This window comes from Nannobrachium achirus (assembly GCF_963921795.1).
Source record: "Nannobrachium achirus genome assembly, chromosome: 18".
In the NCBI taxonomy this organism is placed as follows: Eukaryota; Metazoa; Chordata; class Actinopteri; order Myctophiformes; family Myctophidae; genus Nannobrachium; species Nannobrachium achirus.
This window is the reverse complement of record NC_137825.1, coordinates 2,436,373-2,463,866: the sequence shown is the minus strand read 5'-3', so window position 1 is coordinate 2,463,866 and position 27,494 is coordinate 2,436,373. Positions and strand designations below refer to the sequence as shown.

General features: G+C 42.9%; 2 protein-coding genes across 2 annotated transcripts; both read left to right on the top strand.

Annotated features, from left to right (window-relative positions):
- Positions 1 to 1,583: 1,583 nt before the first annotated feature.
- Positions 1,584 to 18,420, top strand: LOC308302656 (uncharacterized protein; the record flags this gene model as incomplete). The annotated part of the gene is made up of 9 exons (XM_080746940.1): positions 1,584 to 1,598; positions 3,577 to 3,766; positions 5,032 to 5,069; positions 8,608 to 8,713; positions 11,885 to 11,979; positions 16,585 to 16,963; positions 17,612 to 17,718; positions 18,294 to 18,313; positions 18,414 to 18,420. The coding sequence occupies 9 exons, from the start codon at positions 1,584 to 1,586 to the stop codon at positions 18,418 to 18,420; spliced, it is 957 nt and encodes a 318-aa protein (XP_080603066.1).
- Positions 18,421 to 18,460: 40 nt separating this feature from the next.
- Positions 18,461 to 27,250, top strand: LOC308303652 (uncharacterized protein). Its single transcript, XM_080748093.1, has 4 exons — positions 18,461 to 18,672; positions 22,377 to 22,572; positions 25,347 to 25,493; positions 26,551 to 27,250. The coding sequence occupies exons 1-4, from the start codon at positions 18,543 to 18,545 to the stop codon at positions 26,615 to 26,617; spliced, it is 540 nt and encodes a 179-aa protein (XP_080604219.1). The 5' UTR covers positions 18,461 to 18,542; the 3' UTR covers positions 26,618 to 27,250.
- Positions 27,251 to 27,494: the final 244 nt, after the last annotated feature.

Sequence of the window (27,494 nt, the reverse complement as noted above, 5' to 3'; positions counted from 1 at the left end):
CAGGGAGGGACCCCCATGCCATGAGAGAAGATGTTTACAGCTCTATAGCAGTGATTCTCAATTTCTCAACCTTTTTAATGTCAAGGACCCCCAGTGTGATGTGCATTATAGGCTACGGACCCCCATTTAAAGGCATTTCTATCTCTGAGAGTCCCAGTTATATTGTAAAATCAATGTTAATTCAACTCTGAGAGAGTAGGCTACACATGGTAACACATGGACCTGTTACTGTTAGCTCCATTTGTTCAGACAGATCTTAGAGTAACATTTATTTTGGTACTGCATGTAAATCTTTTGAGTATTTTTGTTATTTATTTGCGAGCTCATGACTTGAACAATTTACAATTCAGGCATTTAGCAGACGCTTTTAATCCAATATAAGCAGGTAATACACATCACTATGATAAGCAAGATAATATGTCAGTACATCAACAATAATACAACATAGGAATATCAATCTAGAAAAACCAATAACATAGGTAGACCACACCTAATTAGTAAAAACCTATAAGGGCTTTAATGCAATGTCACCTTTTGTGAGCTTGATGGAGATATCTTATATATTTTCACCAGTTTTCTTTTCTTCAGCAAAGCATTGATATTATAGAAAAAAAAGACTAGAAGCTTTTTTTAGGACAACATCTGTTGGAGTACTGTCCAAAAATGTGTGTTTTGCACAAATCCACCTCCTGGTGGCGCTATAACAGACCCATGTAAAACAAGTTGTGGTCAGAGGTTCTGCTCTGGCTCCCAGGGAGGGTGGGTGCACAGTTTCACTGCCATCGTGCAGTGATGTTGTTAGGTGTTCAATGTAAGGTCCCAGCCCAGTCAGGCCTTTACACAATGGAAATAGAGATCTATTTTATTTTTTAATTTAGGCGAGATCAGATCTCAGTTAGTAGGCGGGCGCCTAGTCCGCCTAACGCTCCCTACGCTTCTGTCCGCCACGCCTTTCGGCCTGGCAGAGAAAATAAATGTGCTTCGAAATTTGTACATTTAAATGTTTTTGTTTTTTACTAACAGCAATAATACTATGTGTTTCAGATGTCCAGTATAATAATATTAATAATGTGTTTCAGATGTCCAGTATAATAATATTAATAATGTGTTTCAGATGTCCAGTATAATAATATTAATAATGTGTTTCAGATGTCCAGTATAATCATATTAATAATGTGTTTCAGATGTCCAGTTTCCCAGCTCTCCAGACCCAGATGGCCAGTGTGATGGAGACTCTGGTCCATGCGGCCGTGGCTGAACTGGGGAAGCTGGTGGAGGACAGCACCGTGTTCGTCTTCCACCTCCACCTGTCCAGAGAGGGCGGGGCCGAGGACAGAGAGGGCGGGGCTGAGGACAGAGAGGGCGGGGCCGAGGCCAGAGAGGGCGGGGCCGAGGACAGAGAGGGAGGGGCTGAGGCCAAAGAGGACGGGGCCAACCACAGAGAGGGAGGGGCCAACCACAGAGAGGGAGGAGCCAACACCAGAGAGGGAGGGGCCAACGCCAGAGAGGGAGGAGCCAACCACAGAGAGGGAGGGGCCAACACCAGGGAGGGAGGAGCCAACGCCAGGGAGGAAAGAGCCAACATGAAGAAGGCTCTGGTAGGTCCCCAGGTCCCCAGGGAGAAATCTGGATATTCCCAGGTCCTGTTGTTTTTAGGTCCCAGTAGGTTTAGTGCATATATGTGAAAAATCAGGCCCGCGAATGAATTATCTTTGGTCCGCGGGATGATATTAGTATCGTATTAGTATATTGCACGCACCACCATAATACTACAATTCCCACAATGCACTGCGAGTGCATTGGCAAGTATCACAATCCCGCGTCTTCACTATTCATCAACAGCGGAAGCGTATCGCCTGTGATCAACTGTGTCAGCCCCCCCCCCCCCCCCCCCCCTCTCCCCAAAAACTAGTAGTAAATATTAAAGGGCCAGTTCACCTCTGGGACAACCCTATCTTATTTTATTGTTGTTTGGGACACGATCAACACAATCCTGAGTTATTTTTTCAATCTGTGTTTTGAGATATTTTAGTATTTCAGCATGTACTAGTGATGCGTTTTGCATCATATGATGCAAAACGCATCACTGATGATGCAAAATGCATCACTAGTCATGCTGAAATACTAAAATATCTAAAAACACAGATTGAACACAAAAAATAACTTTGTTGATCGTGTCCCAAACAACAATAAAATAAGATAGGGTTGTCTCAGAGGTGAACTGGCCCTTTAAAGAGGTGGTGCCATAGTTTTTAACTTTTTCTGTTTTTCATGTGTCTAGGAGGTTGAAAGTACTTCATTAGACCCACTGATGTGTTTTTTTGAGAAATGATTTATTCTCTTAGTATTTGTTTGTTTTCTCTTAGAGGCTGCCACCTTGTGGCCAAAAGTGTCAGTTAAAAAACACAGATACTAAGTGTGTCACAGTATCAACTCCTCCCCAATTGCCATTCACCCAACACTGTGGGGTGTGGCTATATCAGCTGGGTCACCACCCACCATGACATCCATGCATACTTAATGAACTGGGGGTGTGGCCACATAAAACCCAATTTTAACTCTTTCTGTATACTTTTTTGGAAGAAATCTTCCTCCTAGTATAATCATAATACCTGGTAATCATGTTTTGGGGGGGGGGGGGGGGGGGGGGATCATGGCACCACCTCTTTAAGCCCCTCTAGTTCGCATGGTCCAAGTTAAAACCAAGCATAAAGAAAAATCAGCCAGCTGCCTGGTTAGCTTTGTCTATTGTGTTTTGAAGCACAACAGCTTTGCTGTGACGTTTTGGCTGCTTGCAAAGATTCAAGAATATCATTTTAGACAGAAGATGAAGCATGGAATGGAATGATGCCTTCAAAGTTAGTTTCCACCAAAGACGGGCACAAAAATGAAGCACTTTGACCACAGGTCTGCCATCACAACAGAGCAGCAGCAGTCAGTCAGCACTCAGACAATTAAGGCTGGGACTTTAACTGATTAATTGCGATTAATTAATTACAGAAAATTAACGCGATTAAAACAATTAACGCATTTTAATCACACTTTGTTTTTGCACCACAGAAGTAGCTGATCAGAGCGCTTTGCTTGGCCCAGTGGATGCGAAATTTAGATTTAAAAAACTCACTCGTTGATTCACTCATACAACAAAATGTGTTTTTACTTGAAAAAAAATGCTTCTCGGGTCAAATATTAATAAGCGATTAAAATTCGATTAATTGTGATTAATTCATTACAAAGCCTGTAATTAATTAAATACATTTTTTTTATCGTATCCCAGCCCTAATGACAACGTATGTGGGACTGCCAATTCTGGCCCGTGGGCCGCCTATTTCCGACCCCTGCTTTAGTTTGTCTCTCTTAGTCCAGAGTCATTTCCAGTGTTTGTTTCTTTCCGTCCAGGTTAATTTCCAGTGTGTGTTTCTTTCCGTCCAGGTTAATTTCCAGCGGTTGTTTGTTTCTTTCCGTCCAGGTTAATTTCCAGTGTGTGTTTCTTTCCGTCCAGGTTAATTTCCAGCGGTTGTTTGTTTCTTTCCGTCCAGGTTAATTTCCAGCGGTTGTTTGTTTCTTTCCGTCCAGGTTAATTTCCAGCGGTTGTTTGCGTCCTCCATGGAGACGCTGGGGAACGAGGCTCTGGGGAAGCTGGTGAACATGTTGGAGGACGTGAAGGTCCTCATGGACTTTGAGGAGAGGCTGTTCAGAGACGCCAGAGGCAAGAGGAAGAGACCTCAGACCAGCATGCTCACCATCCTGTCTGGAGCCAGCGTGGGTGAGTCTGAACTCTCTTAACACATATGGTGCCAACCCCGAGTTTGTATTGGTACTAGTGCTGTGCCAACCCCGAGTTTCCCGAGTTTGGGCCGTTTTTGAAAAAAAAAAAAAAGAAAAATTCAAAAAAAATGTTTTCAAATTTTTTTTTTGGACCTCCAGAAATGTATTAGGCATGATAGCGATCGCGAAATTGCATGTTTAACCCCCATGCCAACCCATTCTTTCAAACATGGCAGCCAAGTTTGTTTACATCTGAAGAAAACATAATGGCTGATAAATCATGAATGCCTGAACGGATTTCCAAGCGGATTTTTTTGATTGAAAGCTGTGAACAGCATCTACACACGTGGTGCATCATCTAGGCATGGGCGTGCACTTTTTACACACTTGCACAATTACATGGAAGTCTATGGTAACCATGGCAATGCGAGACATTGAAGAGAAAAAATCATTGCAACATAAGTGTTAACATGCACAACCTACACTGTTTTTACATGACTGTACTGTTGCATTATAATCTATAGTGTGATGATATATCCATTATAAAACCTCAACATTGTTTTTACATGACTGTACTGTTGCATTCTAATCTATATTGCAGGGGTCTTCAACAGGGGTCCGGGACCCCTAGGGGGTCCTCAGAGTTACTACAGGGGGTCCTCCAAATATTTGTGTGATAGAAAGTCACCTTTTTTAGATTAACCACTTGCGTATAGTGTCCATATTCGTATGCTATACGCAATAGTGTCCATATTCTGATAACTTTAGCCAACAAGGTTTGGTGTAGAGGGGAAAAAGAGCAGACTAAGTACAGAGTGAAAGGTCAAGTTTATTAAGTATTGACGGTTCAAGTGGTTAAATATCTGAAAACACAAATTGACATGCGTTCAAAATACACTGATGATTGTGCTGTCAAACGATGAAACTATATGGAATCTATGAAGAGGTTGTGGGGGTCCCTGCTTCATCTCTCTCTCAGCTAAGGGGTCCTTGGCCTGAAAACATTGAAGACCCCAGCTATAGTGTGATGATATATCCATTATAAAACCTCAACATTGTTTTTCACATGACTGTACTGTTGCTTTCAATCGGTAGTGTGGTGATATAAAACCTGAACATTTTACATGACTATACTAATCTATAGTGTGGTGATATATTTTAATATAGATATGTTACATTCTAATCATGATGTGTGTGTGTGTGTGTGTGTGTGTGTGTGTGTGTGTGTGTGTGTGTGTGTGTGTGTGTGTGTGTGTGTGACAGAGGATGAACACTGCTATTCAAAAAGTCCCACACAAGAGGTGAGAGATTATATCTTTATTATTATTCATTATTCAGACATTTCTAGGGACGGAGCTCATACATTTCTATTGGTAAACGCCAATGAACACCTTATCCATCCTGCTTATTGATCCAGGCTTTTATCCAGACCACTGTTGAGCCTTTTCTAATATTATGTGGAAAGCTGTCAAGTTGTTTTTGACAGCAAATTTTGATTTAGTTTTAGTCATAGTCTTTTGAATAAAATGTCATTTAGTTTTAGTCGTAATTTAGTCACCTGAAAAGTTTTAGTTTGATTCAACTAAACATCATAAGATTTTAGGCGACTAAACCTTCAGTTGATTTAGTCAACTGAAATGTACTTTGGCAGGCCTTGATGGCATCGTAATGACAGTTTTACACTTGGTTGCGTGCTGAAAATAGCCGATCTACAAGCTCACAACACGTCGCAGTGTGACGCGTTGTGAGCTTGTAGATCTGCTATTTTCAGCATGCAACACCTGAGAGCAACAAAACAAAAATTACTCTCTTCAGCACTAGTCCCTCCCTAACGTTTTAGTCTAGTTTTTATTTTGTTGACGAAATTGTCAATATATTTAGTCTTAGTTTTAGTCATCACAGCTTAGTTTTTATTTTAGTTTTTATTTAGTTTTCGTCAGTGAAAAAAAACACAGTTGACAAACATTTTTCGTCATAGTTTTAGTGGAAACACTGGTGGAAAGATGAGACGACAATTTTTTTTTTATTGTCCAGTTGTTGTGACTGTGAGTTTGTGGCTGACCACCATCTATGAAGATGATGATTGACAAAAGTAACAAATATCATTAAAACAATCATTCATTAGTGTGCAGTAAGTGTTAAATAGCTTTATATCTATGATAGTACTGTAACAATTTTCTTTGTCTTGATTATTTAAACATGACAACATGGGCCACTATGCTCAATAACAAGCTCGATAAGCCCAAAGCTTATTGATACCATGGGTAATCAATAAATCTGTTATTGGGTTATCGAGCTACCCTTGTTTAGGGCTCCCTCCCCAGTCATTTCCCCCCATTTACAAAAACACAATATTTGTATAAGTGCCAAACAACTTTCAGATCAACTATCTCACTATGGACTTCCCTGCCAAACGACTTAAATCGACTTTTACTTAGAAAATCGCGATTTTGCATGTTCCACCCCCCATACAACCCCATCTTTCATACAGGGCAGCCATCTTTGCTTACATAACATGTAAAACATAATGGCTATTTTCTCAAGAATGCCTGAATGGATTTCCAATCTGATTTTTTTGTTTGAAAGCTGTGAACAGCCTGCACAAACATGGTGCATGATCTGTGCATGGGCGTGCATGATCTGTGCACTACAAATTACATGGAAGTCTATGGATATTTATGGCAGGGAGAACCCAAAGAAGGCATATATTTAATTGGCAGTAACTGAGTTAATTATTTTAAGGCTGGAACCAAGCCATCCAGGCCCCTGGTGAATGGTGACCATTACACACTTGATTCTGTGTAAAATACATTTCATGAAAACTGCAACAAAAAAGTGGTGTATTTATTAAATATAGTATACAAGGTCAGCCAAAACAATGGTTCTCAACCTGTGGGTCGGTTCCCCCAGAGGGGGTCCCCAAATTGTTTTGGGGGGTCCTGAGATGTTTTGCTAAATGTTAACATTGTTTTCTCACTCAACAGTAAAGAGACTAACATACAGTATAATTGTATACAGGGTATTAGGGGTGAGCAATATAATCGATAGGGCAATACATTGCGATAGTTTATTTGCCAATACTGTATCGATACCTCAGGCCATAGTATCGCGATACTTTGAGGAAAATAAAATATATAGGAACCAATGGTAGAAGTCCGGTCCTGACACTCCGTTGCCTCTAGATGTCGCTGTACTGTAGTAGCTCCTTCCCCTTACAGCGTCTTCAGCTTTTAAAGCTGATATATCTTAATACTATCACAATAGTATCGTATCGCAAAGATTCACAATATATTGTGATACTATTGCATCGTGGTACGTATTGCATCGCAAGCTTCTTGCCAATATCCACAGTGTATCTGCACAAAGTGAACATTTAAGGACTTAAAAGAACTTTTTAGTTCCTCTGGTAAAATATTAGAGGCAGAAATTGTGAAAATAGCAGATCTACATGCACAACGCCTCGCATTGTGAGCATGTAGATCGGCTATTTTCACAATGGAATAGATTGAGTCAAACTAAATGTAATGCCAACTCCTACAATTCCAAGTGCTCGTCAGGATGGGGGGTCCCCAGTTCAAATATGATTATTTTGGGGGTCGTGGCCTGAAAAGGTTTAGACCACTTTGTTAGAAGGTCCTGGGTTCGATTCCCACTGTGGGCGCTGTGGGCGTGTTGTTTCCTCCACGTCATCAGCGCCCACACCCTATAGGTGGGGTTGGCAAAGAGCCTTTCTGTGTGGAGTTTGCATGTTCTCCCCGTGTCCCCTAGGGTAGATACCCTCACAAAAAAACATGCAGTAATCCTGTTCTCTATACTGCCTCCCCCTGGCCAGCCTGATGGAGGGGAAAGGAACTGGTTGGAATAACGTGTTGCTTCCACGCGCTACGTCCAACCAGGGGAAATCCCCCTTCAGGTGAAAAGGAGCGGCTTGGACTCCTCATGCATTGAATAATAATAATAATAATAAAACTTTATTTGTATAGCACCTTTCATGACATGAAATGCAGCTCAAAGTGCTTTACAGAGCATAAAATGAAGCACACGTGCTTAACAGAGAAAAAGTAAAATAGAAATAAAAAATACATAAAAAAGAGATAAGTAAAATGATTACAATAAAGCAAGAAAAAATAAAAGCATAGAACATTGAAGAACAATTTCAGAGCCGTGCGGACGTCAATAGCAGCATAGGGATTAAAAAATTTAGCTAAAAGCAAGAGTAAAGAAATAGGTCTTGAGCTGTGCTTTAAAGCTATCCACCGAGGCTGCCTGTCTTAGGTGTAGTGGTAGTTTATTCCAAGCTGTCGGTCCATAGAAGCAGAAAGCTGCTTCACCATATTTTTTATATGTCATTGTTGGCACCTCAAGTAGGTCTGCACTAGAGGACCTGAGTGGGCGGGTTGGAACATATCTATGCAGGCAGTTATAGAGGTACGAAGGTGCCAGACCATTTAGAGCTTTATAAACAAGTAAAAGAATTTTAAAATCAATCCTAAAAACAACCGGGAGCCAGTGTAGCGACGCTAAAACTGGAGTAATATGTTCTCTTATCTTAGTTTTTGTTAAAACTCTGGCTGCTGGAACCATGAGCTCAGTTCGGGGCTCTCCCCAGGGTGGCATAGGGAGAGCAGAGCCCAGGATTACATTAGATAATTGGCACCAGGTGAAAATAATTGGTTACAAAAATGTGCAAGCATTTGAACTTTTGAAGCAGCAGAATGTAGTGTGGTATTGATGTTGGGCTGATTAATACCTTTTAATATTGATCTGCTGGCAGATTATTGACATATTAATATTGATGTGTCAGATTATTGACATATATTAATATTGATGTGCTGTCAGGTGATTGACGAGCAGGGCGTGCCTGAAGAAGTGGATCCTGGCTTCGTATTGGCTGTCAGCCTGAAGGATCAACACGGAGACATCGACCTGGAAGCCATCACCTCCAGTGAGTTCACAGATATGTTCATAACAACAACAATAACACACACAGTTGATTGATTGATCGATTGCATATTTTACTAGACAAAAATGGAGAACAGTACAAGTTTAGTCAATACAATAAAACATTTAGTACAGTACAAGTACAGTTAAACACCCTGCCTAAAAGGAACATCCCAGATAAGACCTTTTACCGTCTTGTTTACGTCAGAAGTCCTTGATATTTAATTCATTGTCTTGACAAATAGCCAGCAAAGAAAACATTCAAATACAGTTATAAAAACACTATATGTACAGGATAGGGGAAACAAGGGGGTGGGGCTAAGGTAAGGGGGTGGGGCCTATCTATTGAAGCCATTTCCACCAGTTGAGTTCACAGCTCACAGTTACTATCAAAACCTCCACTGGCTGTCAGTCAGTCAGTCTGTCAGTCTGTCAGTCACACGTCACACTTTTGCCCTTCTCATATCTCCGCCACCGTTGCCCCCATCCATGCCAAACTTTGCACACACACTCCTTGCCTGCCAAACCACAGCCTCCACCTTCTCACATGGCCCTCTTCTAGCGCCACCATCAGGCCGATTCTCGTAAAACACATTTTTGGACACTGCTCCTACACATTTTGCCCTAAAATCACGCTGCGACCTGACGGTCGCTTATCTCCACATTAGGGAGTCTTACTGGTAATAACAATAATACAAGTAGAAAGATGCAATTGTGTGAATGTGTAAGTGTGGTTGTGTAACATAGTGACTCACTGTCTCTGCCTGGTGGCCTCAGAAGTCTAGTATCTCCCTCTGTCCACAGGGACATCCCTTTGGTCTGATCGTTAAGATGTTGGACTTTCACGCGGGAGACCGGTGTTCGAATCCCGGGAGTTACAGTTATCCTGACGCGAGTTGCGAGGAATCCGCCCAAAAAAGAAAAAACTTTCATGGATTAAAAACAACATGCAGTGATTTGTGTGTTCTCTCACAATCGTTTCATGAAGAAAACAATGAAAAATCGAAGGAATTCCATAAATTAGAAATTAGAAGATCTACAAGCTCTCTCAGCGTGGCGCAAAGCAACTGTCCTACAGTTTACAGTTTACAGTTTAGGCATTTAGCAGACGCTTTTAATCCAAAGCGATTTACAATAGGCAGATAACATCACAATAAGGCAGATAACATCACAATAAGTCCTGTGTGCTTGTAGATCTGTTATTCTCACTAGGGGCAAACATCTCATTTCTTTTTTGAGTCTGATTAAAGGACCAGGTCACCTCTGGGACAACCAGATCTTATTTTATTGTTGTGTGGGACATGATCAACACAATCCTGAGTTATTTTTTGTGTTCAATCTGTGTTTTTAGATATTTTAGTATTTCAGCCGATTTCAGCATGCTACAACTGGTGCTACAACATATGATGCAAAATGCATCATATGCCCGCCCAGTTGTAGCATGCTGAAATACTAACATATCTAAAAACACAGATTGAACACCAAAAATAATTCAGGATTGTGTTGATCGTGTCCCACACAACAATAAAATAAGATCTGGTTGTCCCAGAGGTGACCTGGTCCTTAACTAGGGTGACCATACGTCCTCTTTTGCCCGGACATGTCCTCTTTTAGGGGGCTGTCCGGCCGGTCCGGGGGGGTTTTATAAATTCCTTCAAATGTCCGGGGTTTCGCGCATATCACAGTTTAAGCACGGACATTTACAATGCACGTTCAATGGTTCTTTTGGAAACACACTGTGAGAGGCGCTAACCCCGGAACGTGTATTATTCATACTACTCTCTGCCTGCGATCCCTCCCTCCCTCAGCCTGTCTCGCTTTCAGATCAGAGGCAGAGCAGAGCAGAGCTCTGCAGCAGATCGCGCAGCGCAGGGCCAAACGAACTGCAAACGCTATTAATGCTCACTCCCTCAGCAACTGTGTTTACATTGGTGAAGGAATCTTGCCTGCTACTCCCTCAATCCTGGTCTAAAAATGACGGGAGACGGCTCTACGGATGCGTATCGGCGAGGCGAAGGTGCTCGCGACGACCGCGGCTTTCAATCACTGATGAAATGCACAAAAAGTGCGAGTGACCAACATTGAGAAGCAGAGCGTTCTGTCAGCAAAGCTGGTAGTCTTCTGTGTCCATTTAGGCATTTACAATTATAAAAGTTCTGCTTCAAGCCCATAACACTGCAAAGTAGCTTACAAGACAGTCTGTGCGAGGTGAGAGCTCTTCTGCTAACTAAATTGACAGAATATTTTCTACAACCTTGTAAAGCAGAAGATACGGCGGTTTGAATAATGGGCTACCTCTCTTTTATTTAGTTACAAAGCTGAACGTTCATACAGGAGCCAAAAGGCATACTTTATCAGTGGATCTCTAGCCTATTAATAGATTTGTAAAGGGTCCAATTGGAACCCCCTCAAAATTGAATACATAATAGGCTATTAGTGGTATAGGGCATAATTGAGCGGTAAACTAGTAATAGAAAAAAAAATGGGGGAAAAATGATATGAAATGATAAATATATATATATATATATATATATATATATGCCGGGTAGAGTGTCCTCTTTTTGGATTTTCAGAATATGGTCACCCTACCTTAACACATGGCCTGCTAAGGTTTATAACATTTATAGCTGTTGCTGGTGCCACCATTGACTTACGCTTTGTTTTGACGAGCCCCGCAAGCTTCGTGCGTGTGCACGTGCGTGTCCAGAGAAGATTGAGGAGGATAATCCATTTGTTTACAAACGCTCGCGAAACTCGCGGTAAAAAATCGCGGTAAAGTGTCGCCGTGAAAACAATCAGCTCTCTGGTTCCATGGGGCTGTTTTCATCTCATTCTCAGATAAAGCCGTTCTTATGTTTCAATGTAGAATCTAAAGCCATGTTAAGTCCTTCCGTTAGGGGAGAGACAGAGGGGCTTCCTGCACTGACTGGGTGACGTAATGGACTCAGGTCATTCAAAGGGCAGCTGCAGTCTCAAAAAGTTAACTGTTTGTTGCCTCGTCCCTGAACGATATAACTTCCTGTGGCAGGGGGACACCTAGTGGCCTTAACTCGTCCCTGAACGAGTTTGGCTCCCCAAGTGTTAATGTACTTATACTAATACTATACTTTATGGGAGGATTTTGGTTAAACTATTCAATCAATCAATCAATCAATCAATCAATCCTTGTCTCCAGGAGCGGCGGCGGAGGCAGAATCCTCGTTAAACTCCGCCCCCACGGGTGACTCCGCCCCCATGGACCTCAGCAGTCGCCAGCGGCCGCACAACAAGGTTATTATCATCATTTAACTTTATTTATTAACGTGTTTGAATTTATAAAGCTCACAATGCACCGCATCGCAACGCATTGTCAGGTTGTATAAAGCTCACAATGCACCGCATCGCAACGCTTTGTCAGGTTGTATAAAGCTCACAATGCACCGCATCGCAACGCATTGTCAGGTTGTATAAAGCTCACAATGCACCGCATCGCAACGCTTTGTCAGGTTGTATAAAGCTCACAATGCACCGCATCGCAACGCATTGTCAGGTTGTATAAAGCTCACAATGCACCGCATCGCAACGCTTTGTCAGGTTGTATAAAGCTCACAATGCACCGCATCGCAACGCTTTGTCAGGTTGTATAAAGCTCACAATGCACCGCATCGCAACGCATTGTCAGGTTGTATAAAGCTCACAATGCACCGCATCGCAACGCTTTGTCAGGTTGTATAAAGCTCACAATGCACCGCATCGCAACGCTTTGTCAGGTTGTATAAAGCTCACAATGCACCGCATCGCAACGCATTGTCAGGTTGTATAAAGCTCACAATGCACCGCATCGCAACGCATTGTCAGGTTGTATAAAGCTCACAATGCACCGCATCGCAACGCATTGTCAGGTTGTATAAAGCTCACAATGCACCGCATCGCAACGCTTTGTCAGGTTGTATAAAGCTCACAATGCACCGCATCGCAACGCTTTGTCAGGTTGTATAAAGCTCACAATGCACCGCATCGCAACGCTTTGTCAGGTTGTATAAAGCTCACAATGCACCGCATCGCAACGCTTTGTCAGGTTGTATAAAGCTCACAATGCACCGCATCGCAACGCATTGTCAGGTTGTATAAAGCTCACAATGCACCGCATCGCAACGCTTTGTCAGGTTGTATAAAGCTCACAATGCACCGCATCGCAACGCTTTGTCAGGTTGTATAAAGCTCACAATGCACCGCATCGCAACGCATTGTCAGGTTGTATAAAGCTCACAATGCACCGCATCGCAACGCTTTGTCAGGTTGTATAAAGCTCACAATGCACCGCATCGCAACGCTTTGTCAGGTTGTATAAAGCTCACAATGCACCGCATCGCAACGCATTGTCAGGTTGTATAAAGCTCACAATGCACCGCATCGCAACGCTTTGTCAGGTTGTAGATCGGCTTTTTTTTTTATTCTTTTTTTTACTTTTGTTACTTTAAGTACATTTTGATATTGACACTTTTTTACTTTACTCAAATTATGAACTTCAGGCTTGTACTTGTAAAGCCCTTTGCACACAGGACAGTTGCGTTTTTTTCATTTGCTGCATGAATAAAACGCATTGGATTTGGTGTGCAATGCTGTGCGGAATCGGCGCTGCGGATCCCAAAAGGAGTCATAAAAGGAGTGATGAGTTTTTTTACCGCATGCGACAAGACGCACAAATCGAAGTGGGTTCGATCGAGAAAAAAACGCACGGCCGCAGCCACTCGTCGCACGGCTAATTCGGATCCGGTGTGCATGAGGTCATATAGAGAATCATTGTTTTCTTAAAAAAAAATTAATTGTCCGTCTTATCCGTGCAGATAAACGCGCCTGTGTGCAAAGGGCTTAACAGTCTAGTATTTCTACATTGCAGTATCGATATGTTTACTTAAAGGACCATTTCACCACTTTTCAACCTATTTTCATATAATTGGTCCTCACTAGAGCTGGGATACCCGACTGAAAACCTTTTCATTTTCACCAGAACGATGGCTTCCATTCCATTATGTCATTGTGACCTCTTAGGAATAGAAAGCCTGCAGTTTCTATTAGCTTTATGAAGAGAGGTGGGAAAGTGGTGAAGTCCTCCTTTAAAGCCCCAAACGTCTTTGTCTCAGGACACCCCATAAATATGTTTTTAATCCGAGGCACCCCTACATTATCATTTTCACTCCCAGCACCTTATATTTATAGCATATTGTCGTTGTCGGGTGGAAACCTTGTATGTCCAAAACCGTTCGTTTTGTATTTATCATCTATAAAATGTACTAAACTAGTGAAAACAGCAGATCTACAAGCACCCAACGCCTCGCATCGCGAGGCGTTGTGTGCTTGTAGATCGTCTGTTTTCACTAGTTTTGTGCGGCTGTCTTGTATGATGAAGCAGGGCTTTGCTTTACCAAAGACGTACACATTTGAAACTTGGAGATACAAGGTTTCTGCCCGACAGTGACGATATTTTAGTGATTATGTTGCGAGGAAAACGTTGAGATAACAGCCATTTTGGTTAGAATTGTTAAATAAATAAATTCCAAATATTATCAAATGATCTCGCGGCACTCTGGACTGCCGTCACGGCACCCACTTTGAAAATCCCTGCTTTAAAGGAATAATTTTTTACGACCAGGGTTCATATATTAGTACGACCAGGGTTCATATATTAGTACGACCAGGGTTCATATATTAGTACGACCAGGGTTCATATATTAGTACGACCAGGGTTCATATATTAGATATGACCAGGGTTCATATATTAGATATGACCAGGGTTCATATATTAGATATGACCAGGGTTCATATATTAGATATGACCAGGGTTCATATATTAGATATGACCAGGGTTCATATATTAGTACGACCAGGGTTCATATATTAGATATGACCAGGGTTCATATATTAGATATGACCAGGGTTCATATATTAGATATGACCAGGGTTCATATATTAGATATGACCAGGGTTCATATATTAGATATGACCAGGGTTCATATATTAGTACGACCAGGGTTCATATATTAGATATGACCAGGGTTCATATATTAGATATGACCAGGGTTCATATATTAGATATGACCAGGGTTCATATATTAGTACGACCAGGGTTCATATATTAGATATGACCAGGGTTCATATATTAGATATGACCAGGGTTCATATATTAGATATGACCAGGGTTCATATATTAGATATGACCAGGGTTCATATATTAGATATGACCAGGGTTCATATATTAGTACGACCAGGGTTCATATATTAGATATGACCAGGGTTCATATATTAGATATGACCAGGGTTCATATATTAGATATGACCAGGGTTCATATATTAGATATGACCAGGGTTCATATATTAGATATGACCAGGGTTCATATATTAGTACGACCAGGGTTCATATATTAGATATGACCAGGGTTCATATATTAGATATGACCAGGGTTCATATATTAGATATGACCAGGGTTCATATATTAGTACGACCAGGGTTCATATATTAGATATGACCAGGGTTCATATATTAGATATGACCAGGGTTCATATATTAGATATGACCAGGGTTCATATATTAGATATGACCAGGGTTCATATATTAGATATGACCAGGGTTCATATATTAGATATGACCAGGGTTCATATATTAGTACGACCAGGGTTCATATATTAGATATGACCAGGGTTCATATATTAGATATGACCAGGGTTCATATATTAGATACGACCAGGGTTCATATATTAGATATGACCAGGGTTCATATATTAGATATGACCAGGGTTCATATATTAGATATGACCAGGGTTCATATATTAGATATGACCAGGGTTCATATATTAGTACGACCAGGGTTCATATATTAGATATGACCAGGGTTCATATATTAGATATGACCAGGGTTCATATATTAGATACGACCAGGGTTCATATATTAGATACGACCAGGGTTCATATATTAGTACGACCAGGGTTCATATATTAGATATGAGAGAGAAAATAAAAGGTGCATGTTAAAATGTTTTCATTTACTTCATTTTAGTGATTTTTAGACACAATAAGCCCATTCCCAAGATGCACCTCAATCTTTCATTGGCAGATGTGACTTATGGGGGCTGGTGTAAATACAGTAACAAAGACATTGCCGGCTTATTGTGTCTAAAAATACATATTTAGCCTAATGTTTGCATGAAATCAAAATACAAAAATCGCAATAAAAAAGTAAGTAATAGAAAGCAGTAAATGAAAACATTTTAACAACACTCATCTTTTCTTTTCTCTGATTACAATCTAAATATGAACCCTTGTTGTAAAAAAAAAAGTTGTAATACAAGTTGTAAAAAAATTTGAGCACCTTTTCTACCACTGCCTTTTTATACATTCTGTGTACAGTTTTAATGTTTTTATTGCGACCGTCAGGTCGCAGTTGCTATCAAAACCTCCACCGGCTGTCAGTCTGTCAGTCACACGTCACACTTTTGCCCTTTTCATATCTCCACCACCGTTGCCCCGATCCATGCACAACATGGATCTGTCCCATATAGCTCCACCATCAGGCAGAGTTTTACATGTGACCTGACGGTTGCTTATCTTCCGATTTAGGGAGTCTTACTGGTTTTATTGTTTTCATAATGTGCTAGGGCATTCACGAATAGTGATTTTTAGTATTCGAATTATTCAACCTCAAAGTATTCGAATAGTTGAATATTCGACAGGACTGGCCAAACTGTCAAATATTAAGTAAGCAAGAGGCGAACATTGTGAAAATAGCCGATCTACATGCTCACATTATTTGGTGAATGCCCTATAATGTGCTGAATGAAATGAAATGCTATCAAATGAAATCCCGTCCCGTCCCTCTCCCCGTCCCTCTCCCCGTCCAGACCTCCGGTCCTCCCAGGGCGGTCCAGGTTTTGGCGTCGGGTCGCAAGAAGCACTTCCTGTGTCCTCACTGCGGGAAGAGCCTGTCCAAGATGGAGTCGCTGCGCGCTCACCTGCGCGTGCACACGGGCGAGCGCCCCTTCGTCTGCGACGTCTGCGACCGCGGCTTCGCACAGTCCAGCGGCCTGCGGCGCCACGCGCGCACGCACACCGGCGAGAGGCCGCACGCCTGCGAGCACTGCGACGCGCGCTTCGCCTCGGCGGAGGGGCTGCGCGCGCACGGCTCCGTGCACACGCGCATGAAGCCCTACCCCTGCACCGTCTGCCGTAAGAGCTTCAGCCGTAAGAAGAACCTGGCCAGGCACGTGCTCACGCACAGCGGTGAGGCACGCACACACACACGCATGCACGCACTCACTCACGCACGCACGCACGCACGCACGCACGCACACACACACAGTCAGATCGGCAGAATCCAGATTTTCCAGGGGGCACGGTGGCGCAGTGGTTAGCGCTTCGCCTCACTGCAGCTAGAAGGTCCCTGGTTCGATTCCCGCCGGGGGACGCTGTGGGTGCTGGGGGCGTGTTCCTCCCTCCGCGTCCTCAGCGCCCACACCCTAGGTGGGGTCGGCGATAGGGCCTTTCTGTGTGCAGTTCGCATGTTCTCCCTGTGTCTCCTAGGGTTGATACCCTCACAAAAACATGCACGTAATCCTGGTCTCTATACTGCCTCCCCCTGGCCAGCCGGGGCGCCTGATGGATGGGAAAGGAACTGTTTGGAATAACGTGTTCCTTCCACGCGCTACGTCCAAACCGGGGAAATCCCCACTGTCAGGTGAAAAGAAGCAACTTGGACTCCTCATGCATAGAAGGAAGCATGAGGTCAGCCCGTTGTCTCCCCAGGCGCGGCAGAGGGAGAGCAGAGCCCAGGATTACATAGACAATTGGCACTGGGTGAAAAAATCGTGGGATAAAAAATATTTTAAAAAAAAAAGAATCCAGATTTCCAATTTGTCTTTCCCCACACAGAGGAGAAGGCCACCAGGTTCAGCTGTGATCAGTGTGGAAAAGGCTTCACCAACAAATACAACCTGAAGCACCACAAGATGAAGCACATGGGAGACACGCCCTTCAAGGTCCCGCCTCCACATTCACTCTGTGTCACTTTACATTCCAACCACTTAAACCACTATTTGATGCTTATTATTTTAATTATTAAAAAAGTAAGCCATTTACCATGAGAGGGAGTGGGTTGTTGGCTGATTTACCACTGTTTCAGGGTTGTGAAACAGTGGTAAATCAGCCAACAACCCACAACGCTTTTCTACCACTTCTACCATAGAAATGAAATAAAACACAGTTGTAACTTGCAAGGTTAGAAATGTTACAACTGCAACACAATAGTGGGTGGGGTCCACCCACTATTGTGTTATATTGTATATAATATTTTAGACCCGAAACGGCTGGGTTCTTGGTTCGGGTCTCGGGTTATTGGGTCCTGGAAGACCCGTGCTACCCTCTCGTCCACAGTGTTTTAATAACCATCACATTGTGTCCACAGTGTTTAATAACCGTCACATTGTGTCCTCAGTGTTTAATAACGGTCACATTGTGTCCTCAGTGTTTAATAACGGTCACATTGTGTCCTCAGTGTTTAATAACCGTCACATTGTGTCCTCAGTGTTTAATAACCGTCACATTGTGTCCTCAGTGTTTAATAACGGTCACATTGTGTCCTCAGTGTTTAATAACCGTCACATTGTGTCCTCAGTGTTTAATAACCGTCACATTGTGTCCTCAGTGTTTAATAACCGTCACATTGTGTCCTCAGTGTTTAATAACGGTCACATTGTGTCCTCAGTGTTTAATAACCGTCACATTGTGTCCTCAGTGTTTAATAACGGTCACATTGTGTCCTCAGTGTCCCCTGTGTCCCAAGTCGTTCACCAGTCACCTACAGATGCGCGGCCACAAGAACAAGGTCCACAAGCCCTTCGCGCTGCTGCCCTGCGACGTCTGCGGCAAGAAGGTCCGCGACTCCCACATGAAGAACCACATGTTCATCCACACCAAACCCTTCAAGTGTAAAAGTAAGACCCTACCCTTATATAGACCCCTCAATTCAATTCAATTTCAATGCAAAGGGCTTTATTGACCCTATTCACGGCCCGCCCACGCACACGCACTCAGCAAATGTCTCAGCAACTTCCTGGTGCTGACTTCAGCTTTGAAGCGTAACATAACACAGAAATTGCTAGACTTAAAGCCAACAAATCATTATTTCGAGCGGTAAAGTAAATTATAATGCTTTGTGCGTTTTACTATCTTGTGTTCTTAACTCACACAGTGCCAAACGACTTTTAGATCAACTTTCTCACTATGGGCTTCCCTGCCAGACGACTTAAATCGACTTTGACTTAGAAAAAAAACAAAAAAAAAGATTTTTTTTTTTTTTTAATTTAAAAAAAAAAAAGAATAAATTTTTTTTTGGGACCCCAAAAAATCTAGTAAACATGATTTCAATCGCGATTTTGCATGTTCCACCCCCATACAACCCCAGGGCAGCCATCTTTGTTTACATAACATGTAAAACATAATGGCCATTATCTCAAGAATGCCTGAACAGATTTCCAATCTTTTTTTTTTGTTTGAAAGCTGTGAACAGCCTGCACAAACATGGTGCATGATCTGTGCATGGGCGTGCATGATCTGTGCATGATCTGTGCACTATGAATTACATGGAAGTCTATGGAGAGGGCTGGCAGGGAGAACCGAAGGAAGAAATATTAAATTGGCAGTAACTGAGTTAATCATGCTAGCCGTATTTTATACTTCACTATTCGGGAATTGCATTAAATTTGCAATTTCTGTGTTAACTCTATGGGCTTTTAGTAAGGGAAACCCTCCAACCGTGACGTCAGGAAGTTGCGTAACGTGAATTTGGTCGATTGGCATGAGAAAACGTACATTTACATTGCCAAAGCAGAAGTGTACACACTACAATACAATCAATCGATATAATACAATCAAAATAAAATATGTGCGATGTGAAGGGTGGAACAGTTTTCATGTATGGAGATTAGGCCTAACAAAAAAAAAAAACGTTGGTTTCCGGTTGGCTGTCATTTTAGGGCTGAGTAGGTAGGGAATTTATTTTATTTTATTTTTATTTTTTTGTGGGCATGATGGGTAGCAATGAATTTTATTTTATTTCCTCATGGGAAGGATGGGTAGGTAGTTTTTTTATTTATTTTAATGTTTAACTCATTAACTCATTAAAAGCCTCTGACTTTAACGGATTCATGTCGCACACAGAGAGGGAAGGAGAGAGACGTTAACTGGAGCCACACACACACACACACACACACACACACACACACACACACACACAGACACACACACGCGTCAAATCAGGGGCATTCTAAACGAGCCTCATTAAACACAGCTGGCTGTTGAAAACGCATCGTGTTCACTTCTCTGGATTCTTCTAATCCAAGCAACTTGGAGCATAACTTTGTGGATTTTACTTTGAGATGACAACAGCTACAAAGGTAAAAGTAAGCTACTTATATTCTGATCTATGATGAATTATTCCAGTGTCAGTGGTGAATCCAAGACCGCAGCATCTTTCTCTCTACTCCTCCGTGTGCACGTGCATGTGTGTGTAGAGGGGAGAAACGTGGCTCACAGAGAAGTGAACTGCCGCACGCAGCACACACACACACACACACACACACACACACACACACATACACAGAGAGAGAGAGAGAGAGGGAGAGAGAGAGAGGGAGAGAGAGAGAGAGAGGAGAATAACAGCTCTCCTCTGTCAGAGCTTGCACAACGTGCACGTCTATTTCGCAAAAAAAAATCGATCGGCTCTCTTTGATCCATTATGGAAACACCGATCAAAACCGATATGGCCTTGATCGGCCGATCTGATATCTGCGCCGATCAATCGGAGCACCACTACTTCTAAAGTGTAGTTTTGAGATAATGGACATTAAAGATGAGATCCCCCGTCCACCTCAATGTTATGGGATTACTATTTTGTGCTCGTGGAGCCGTGATGATGATGAATCAGCGACGGATTTCGTCTCCGGAGCTTCCTCCATTGTACTCGGTATTGTACTCGCCGTTACAGTAATATATTACTTTTCGCGAGATATCTCGCGATCGGCACTCTGGATACTCGAGTACTTTTCGCGAGATATCTCGGGAATGGCACTAAATCGGTTAATTTACAGTTTTAATGAATCATTTAAAACATAATTTTGTAATTGAATTTGAATGTTTAATTACAGTTTTAATGACTTATGACAAATGAAATCATATTTCAATGTCTTCAGCGATACTCTTATTCTGAAGAGATTAAGAAGTCGACCACCGTCTGGAAGTATTATTGCATTACGAAATTGACCACCGCCTGGAAGTCTTATTGCGGCTAGCGCAACATATCTTATTCTGAAAAGATCGGCTACCGGAAGTGTTAGATTTGCCAGCTTAGATTTGACAAAATAACACAGCTCAGCGAGCGAGCGACAGAGAGCTGAGCCCGCAGTCTCACCATAACCCAGAGAGACACGCGGGGGTCCGCAAGCACTGTTGCTGTTGCCGTACAGTCTTTCAGATGAATGCCACGCTGTCATAAATGTTTGGACTCCATCTCACGTCTCTCTGTGGCTGTGCAGGGCTCAGCTGTACTGGTGGATGGGCTGCTAATGTCGCTAGCATCCCCGATTGTGTGTGCGCTTGTGTGTGTGTGTTTGGAGGAATACAAGAGCCGCTTCCCAATTCAGAGTGTGCGCCCTTCGTAGTGTAGCCCATGTAGGGCTATGTGGTCGCACCAAATATATTTTTTGTAAGACGTTTTTGATCGACTCGGTCGGATTTTGACTTTCCTTTTTTTTTTTTTTTTTTTTACTCCAAATGCCAATAAAATCATCTGGGTCGCACGTATTTAATAGGGTCGGTCGCCAACCGGAAACCAAAGTTTTTTTTTGTTTGGCCTTACTCGGTGCAGACAGAGCAAGGATGTGTACACCATGATCAGTAGTCTTTAAGGTGGTTGTGTTCCATTTGATATCCTTCTCCTATCACAGCAGCTCACACATCTTGCTGCTGTGTTTGCACATTGTTTTACTTCCCCCAGCAGGTATGGGAGTTTTTATCATTGGTCATGTTTTCAAACTCTGCTTGTGTGGTTATGATCTGTGGGAAGTATGTGTCTCTGATGTCTTGGTGCAGTGGACAGGTGGTCAGTATGTGTCTCTGATGTTTGGTACAGTGGACAGGTGGTCAGTATGTGTCTGTGATGTCTTGGTACAGTGGACAGGTGGTCAGTATGTGTCTCTGATGTCTTGGTACAGTGGACAGGTGGTCAGTATGTGTCTCTGATGTCTTGATACAGTGGACACAGGTGGTCAGTATGTGATGTCTTGGTACAGTGGACAGGTGGTCAGTATGTGTCTGTGATGTCTTGGTACAGTGGACAGGTGGTCAGTATGTGTCTCTGATGTCTTGGTACAGTGGACAGGTGGTCAGTATGTGTCTCTGATGTCTTGGTACAGTGGACAGGCAGTTAGGAAGTGTAGCTCAGTTTCCACTTCATTTTGTGTGCAGTGGGTGCAGAGTCTGTTTTCTCTAGGGAGCCAGGTATGCCTATGACGACCTTTCTCAATCTTAAGACTGTGCTCACTGAGTCTGTACCTAGTCAAGACTTTTCTTTGTTTTGGGTCGGCCACCTTGCTCAGGTATTCTCTCTCTCTCTCTCTCTCTCTCTCTCTCTCTCTCTCAGAGTGTGACCAGAGCTTCTCCAACCAGCCTGCTCTGAAGGCTCACAGCTTCTCCCACAGTGGTAAGACGTTGCGCTGTGACTTCTGCGACAAGACCTTCGACAACCCCGTGAAGCACCGCACGCACCTCCGCTCCCACCTCCCAGAGAAACCCTACAGCTGTAACTACTGCAAACAGAGGTTCCCCACAGCCAAGAGGTCTGTGACCCTTAACCCTAACCCTAAACCCTAACCCTACAGCTGTAACTACTGCAAACAGAGGTTCCCCACAGCCAAGAGGTCTGTGACCCTTAACCCTTAACCCTAACCCTAAACCCTAACCCTACAGCTGTAACTACTGCAAACAGAGGTTCCCCACCGCCAAGAGGTCTGTGACCCTTAACCCTAACCCTAACCTTACAGCTGTAACTACTGCAAACAGAGGTTCCCCACCGCCAAGAGGTCTGTGACCCTTAACCCTAACCCTAACCTTACAGCTGTAACTACTGCAAACAGAGGTTCCCCACCGCCAAGAGGTCTGTGACCCTTAACCCTAACCCTAACCTTACAGCTGTAACTACTGCAAACAGAGGTTCCCCACCGCCAAGAGGTCTGTGACCCTTAACCCTAACCCTAACCTTACAGCTGTAACTACTGCAAGCAGAGATTCACCACCGCCAAGAGGTCTGTGGCCTTTAACCCTAACCCTAACCCTAACCCTAACCCTAAACCCTAACCCTACAGCTGTAACTATTGCAAGCTGAGGTTCACACCGCTAAGAGGTCTGTGGCCTTTCACTTCACTCATCTTAGATCAGGGGTCTTCAACGTTTTCAGGCCAAGGACCCCTTAGTCGAGAGAGAGATGAAGCAGGGACCCCCAGATTCCATAATAGTTTCATTGTTTGACAGCACAATCATAAAGTGTAACGGTATTTTGGATTCATGTCAATTTGTGTTATCAGATATTTAACCACTTGAACCGTCAGTACTTGAGAAAACTTGACCTTTCACTCTGCCGAAAATAGCCGATCTGTGAGCTTGTAGATCTGCTATTGTTGGCTAAAGTTCTCAGAATATGGACGCTAGGGTTCAAGTGGTTAATATAAAAAAGGGAAAAAACTAGTTTCTATCACACAAAAGATTTGGAGGACCCCCTGTAGTAACTCTGAGGACCCCCTAGGGGTCCCAGACCCCCTGTTGAAGACCCCTGTCTTAGATTGTAATCAGACGTTGATTTCAGTGGTTGAGGGAGCCATGGCATTGGTCCGAACTTCCGAAGGTTCATTTGTCCGAATTTGTTAAGAATACCAGTGTTGATTTTGTCAACTAAAACTATGACGAAAAATGTTTGTCGACTGCGTTTTCTTTCACTGACGAAAACTACATAAAAACTAAATAAAAACTAAACTATGATGACTAAAACTAAGACTAAATCTAGTAGTCTTAGTGATGACTAAAACTAAGAATAAAAACTAGACTAAAACGTTAGGGAGGGACTAGTGGAGAAGAGAGTCATTTTATGTTTGGTTGCTCTCAGGTGTTGCATGCTGAAAATAGCAGATCTACAAGCTCACAATGTGTCGCGCTGCGACGTGTTGTGAGCTTGTAGATCGGCTATTTTCAGCACACAACCAAGTGTAAAATCAGTCATTACGATGCCATCAAGGCCTGCCAAAATACATTTTAGTTGACTAAATCAACTGTAGATTTAGTCGCCTAAAATCTTATGATATTTAGTCGACTAAAACTAAAACTTTTCAGGTGACTAAATTATGACTAAATCTAAATTACATTTTATTCAAAAGGCTATGACTAAAACTAAATCAAAATTTGCTGTCAAAAACAACACTGAAGAATACTAACCCTAACCTTAACCTTAACCTTAACCTCGGTAACCCTAACTAAATCCGGACTAATGAACCTTCAGACTTATGGGCAGTCCCCCTCTCGGGAGCCTGCATAGAAGTGTCTAAATATGTATTTTTAGACACGATAAGCCCATTCCCAAGATGCACCGCAATCTTTCATGGTCAGATGTGACTTATGGGGGCTGGTAGTGTTACTGTAAATAGTAATAAAGAAATCTGTGGCTTATTGTGTGTAAAAATACATATTTTGCCACTTGTACGCATGCAACCCCCAAAATAATCATATTTGAACTGGGGACCCCCAAAATAATCATATTTGAACTGGGGACCCCCAAAATAATCATATTTGAACTGGGGACCCCCACCCTGACGAGCATTAAGAGTTGAGGCGTCACAAAAAGTGGTTCTATTGTGAAAGTAGCTGATCAAATATAGATCTGCTATTTTTTCACAATTTCTGCCTCTAATATTTGACAATTTGGACAATGTTTAATTTGCCATTTTAGAGGTATTAAAAAGTCCTTAAATTGTCACTTTAGAAATGTGCAGATCCCCTCTATACACTAAAACTTTATGTTGGTTTGTTTACTGTTGAGAGAGAAAACAATGTTGCACATTAAGTTAAAGGGGGCCTGTCACCTAAAGGGTTACTGTCAATTTAAGAATCCTCTTAAAAACCAGTTAATATTGTTTATGATGTCATTGTGGGGATGCGCAATTATAAGCCAATCTAATTAATTGTCTGTATACTACTTACTGTACTGGTCAGCTGTTGTTGGGGGTGAGGGGCAGATTACACTGTGACATGAGCTTCAGACTGTTTCAGACCGTTTTCAGAGAAGCTCATGTCACAGTGTAATCTGCCCCTCAACCCCTTTAGGACAACTTTAGTTTTTTACAACAAGGGTTCATATTTTAGATTATAATTAAATAATATAAAAGATGAGTGTTAAAATTATTTCATTTACTTCTTTCTATTGTTTTAGAGATTCTTATTTCAGTGGTTGGGGGCATGCGTACAAGTGGCTAAATATGTCATTTTTAGCCAGGGAGAACTACTGCCCTAGGGGACCTGGGGAGAACATGCAGACACACAGTGTAATGAGGTAGTGCTCCCCCTACAGGTTGGTGAAGCATGTGGAGGTGCACCACACGCGTGGGAAGAGGGAGGTGGAGTGTAAGCTGTGTGGGGAAAGCTTCGCTGCGGCGTCCCTGTACAAACACAAGAAGCAGATGCACCCTGAGCTGACCAGACACTACGACTGCTACAGGTACCGTATGCACCGCACCGCCCCGCAATGTACTGTACCCTACTGTACCTGTACAAACACAAGAAGCAGATGCACCCCGAGCAGACCAAACACTACGACTGTTACAGGTACCGTATGCACCGCACCGTACCGTACCGTACTGTAACCTACTGTACTGTACTGCACCGTACTCTACCATACCGTACCGCACCGTACCATACCGTACTGTGCTCTACTGTACTCTACTGTACAAACACAAGAAGCAGAGCCACCCTGAGCAGACCTAACACTACGACTGTCACAGGTACCGTATCCTCCACACCGGTACCTCCACACGCGTCGCCTTGTGTGCGGTGATTTTGCCAAGATTGACAATAAAACACAACACAAAATACACTACTCGTGGTTAATGCGACACACCCGTGGACGCGGTCGGGGAGGGAGAGATCGAGGCAGACCAAAGCTCCACATTTGATACACTAGCCTGGGGTGCCAGCCTGAGCGCTCAAACTACGTTCCATGGACTTTGTCACTCCGCTTCTAGTCTCTAGAGAACAGACTCCATGCTTCTAGTCTCTAGAGAACAGACTCCATGCTTCTAGTCTCTAGAGAACAGACTCCATGCTTCTAGTCTCTAGAGAACAGACTCCATGCTTCTAGTCTCTAGAGAACAGACTCCATGCTTCTAGTCTCTAGAGAACAGACTCCATGCTTCTAGTCTCTAGAGAACAGACTCCATGCTAACGCAAGGAAGAGCAATTATTTATTATAATTATTATTAGGGCTTTGTTGCAAGTTCTGATGGGTGCAGCTGCATAAGTTGTGTTGCTTAAAGATGTAATGCGCCGTTGTGCTCTCCTCTCAGCTGCTGCTTAGCGGGAAAGAAAAGTGAAAAAAGTCAATTGACGCGCCGATTTTCGGCCTTGACGCGTCGATTCACAAATAATGCGTTGATTAACATCCCTAGGATAGACAAGGGTCTGTTTTGATCACCGACTCTCCACCGTCATTTAAGCCGGGGACCACCTCGGAACCCCCGTTTGTTCTCTAATCCATGGTGACGTGTCGCCCTCTACAGGTGTGGTAGGAGATACCCCAACCAGCGCAGCCTGAAGACCCATCAATGTGAGGAAACATCCGAGTGAAGAAACGTCCAACACATCACCGCCAGACCGCTGGTACCTCTGGCCCTGAGCAGAGGAGAAGTGTGTAAAAATGTGTCGTAAAAATGTGTGCAAATCTTTGAATATATGTGTTTTCAAAGCGCACGTTTGTAACTTAAATTCTGCTTCTGGGGGTGGTCCCTGGAAGTAAATATTTTGAGATGGCCAAATACATCCTATACGTCCTTCACATGAAAAGGTTTGAGAACCACTGACATAGTAGTCTCTCAAGAACAGACTAAAGCCCTTTGCACACAGGCGCGTTTATCCGCACGGATAAAACGGACAATTTCATTTTTTTAAAAGAAAGCAATTATTCTCTATGACCTCATGCACACCGGATCCGAATTAGCCGTGCGACGAGTGGCTGCGGCCGTGCGTCTTTTTCTCGATCGAACCCAGTTCGATTTGTGCGTCTTGTCGCATGCGGTGAAAAACTCATCACTCCTTTTATGACTCCTTTTGGGATCCGCAGCGCCGATTCCGCACAGCCTTGCACACCAAATCCAATGCGTTTTATTCACACAGCAAACGGAAGAAACGCAACTGTCCTGTGTGCAAAGGGCTTAACTGAGCTCCAGTTGAAGTGAAAAGGACCTTTTCTTTGACGATGGCTGGCCAGATTGCTGACATAGAAACATACGTTTTTTTCAAAAGACCCTCATACAATCGGGTCAAGATTCTAATTTTCACGATTTTTCAAAAATAGCAGATCTACAAGCTCGCAGCGCGGCACTCGTTGCCGCACTGTGAGCTTGTAGATCTGCTATTTTTCAATAGTTAAAGCATAAAATAATGATACACAATAATGTGTACCCGTTCTGAATGGGTTAAAGGAGGAGTTCACCCCCAAAATGAC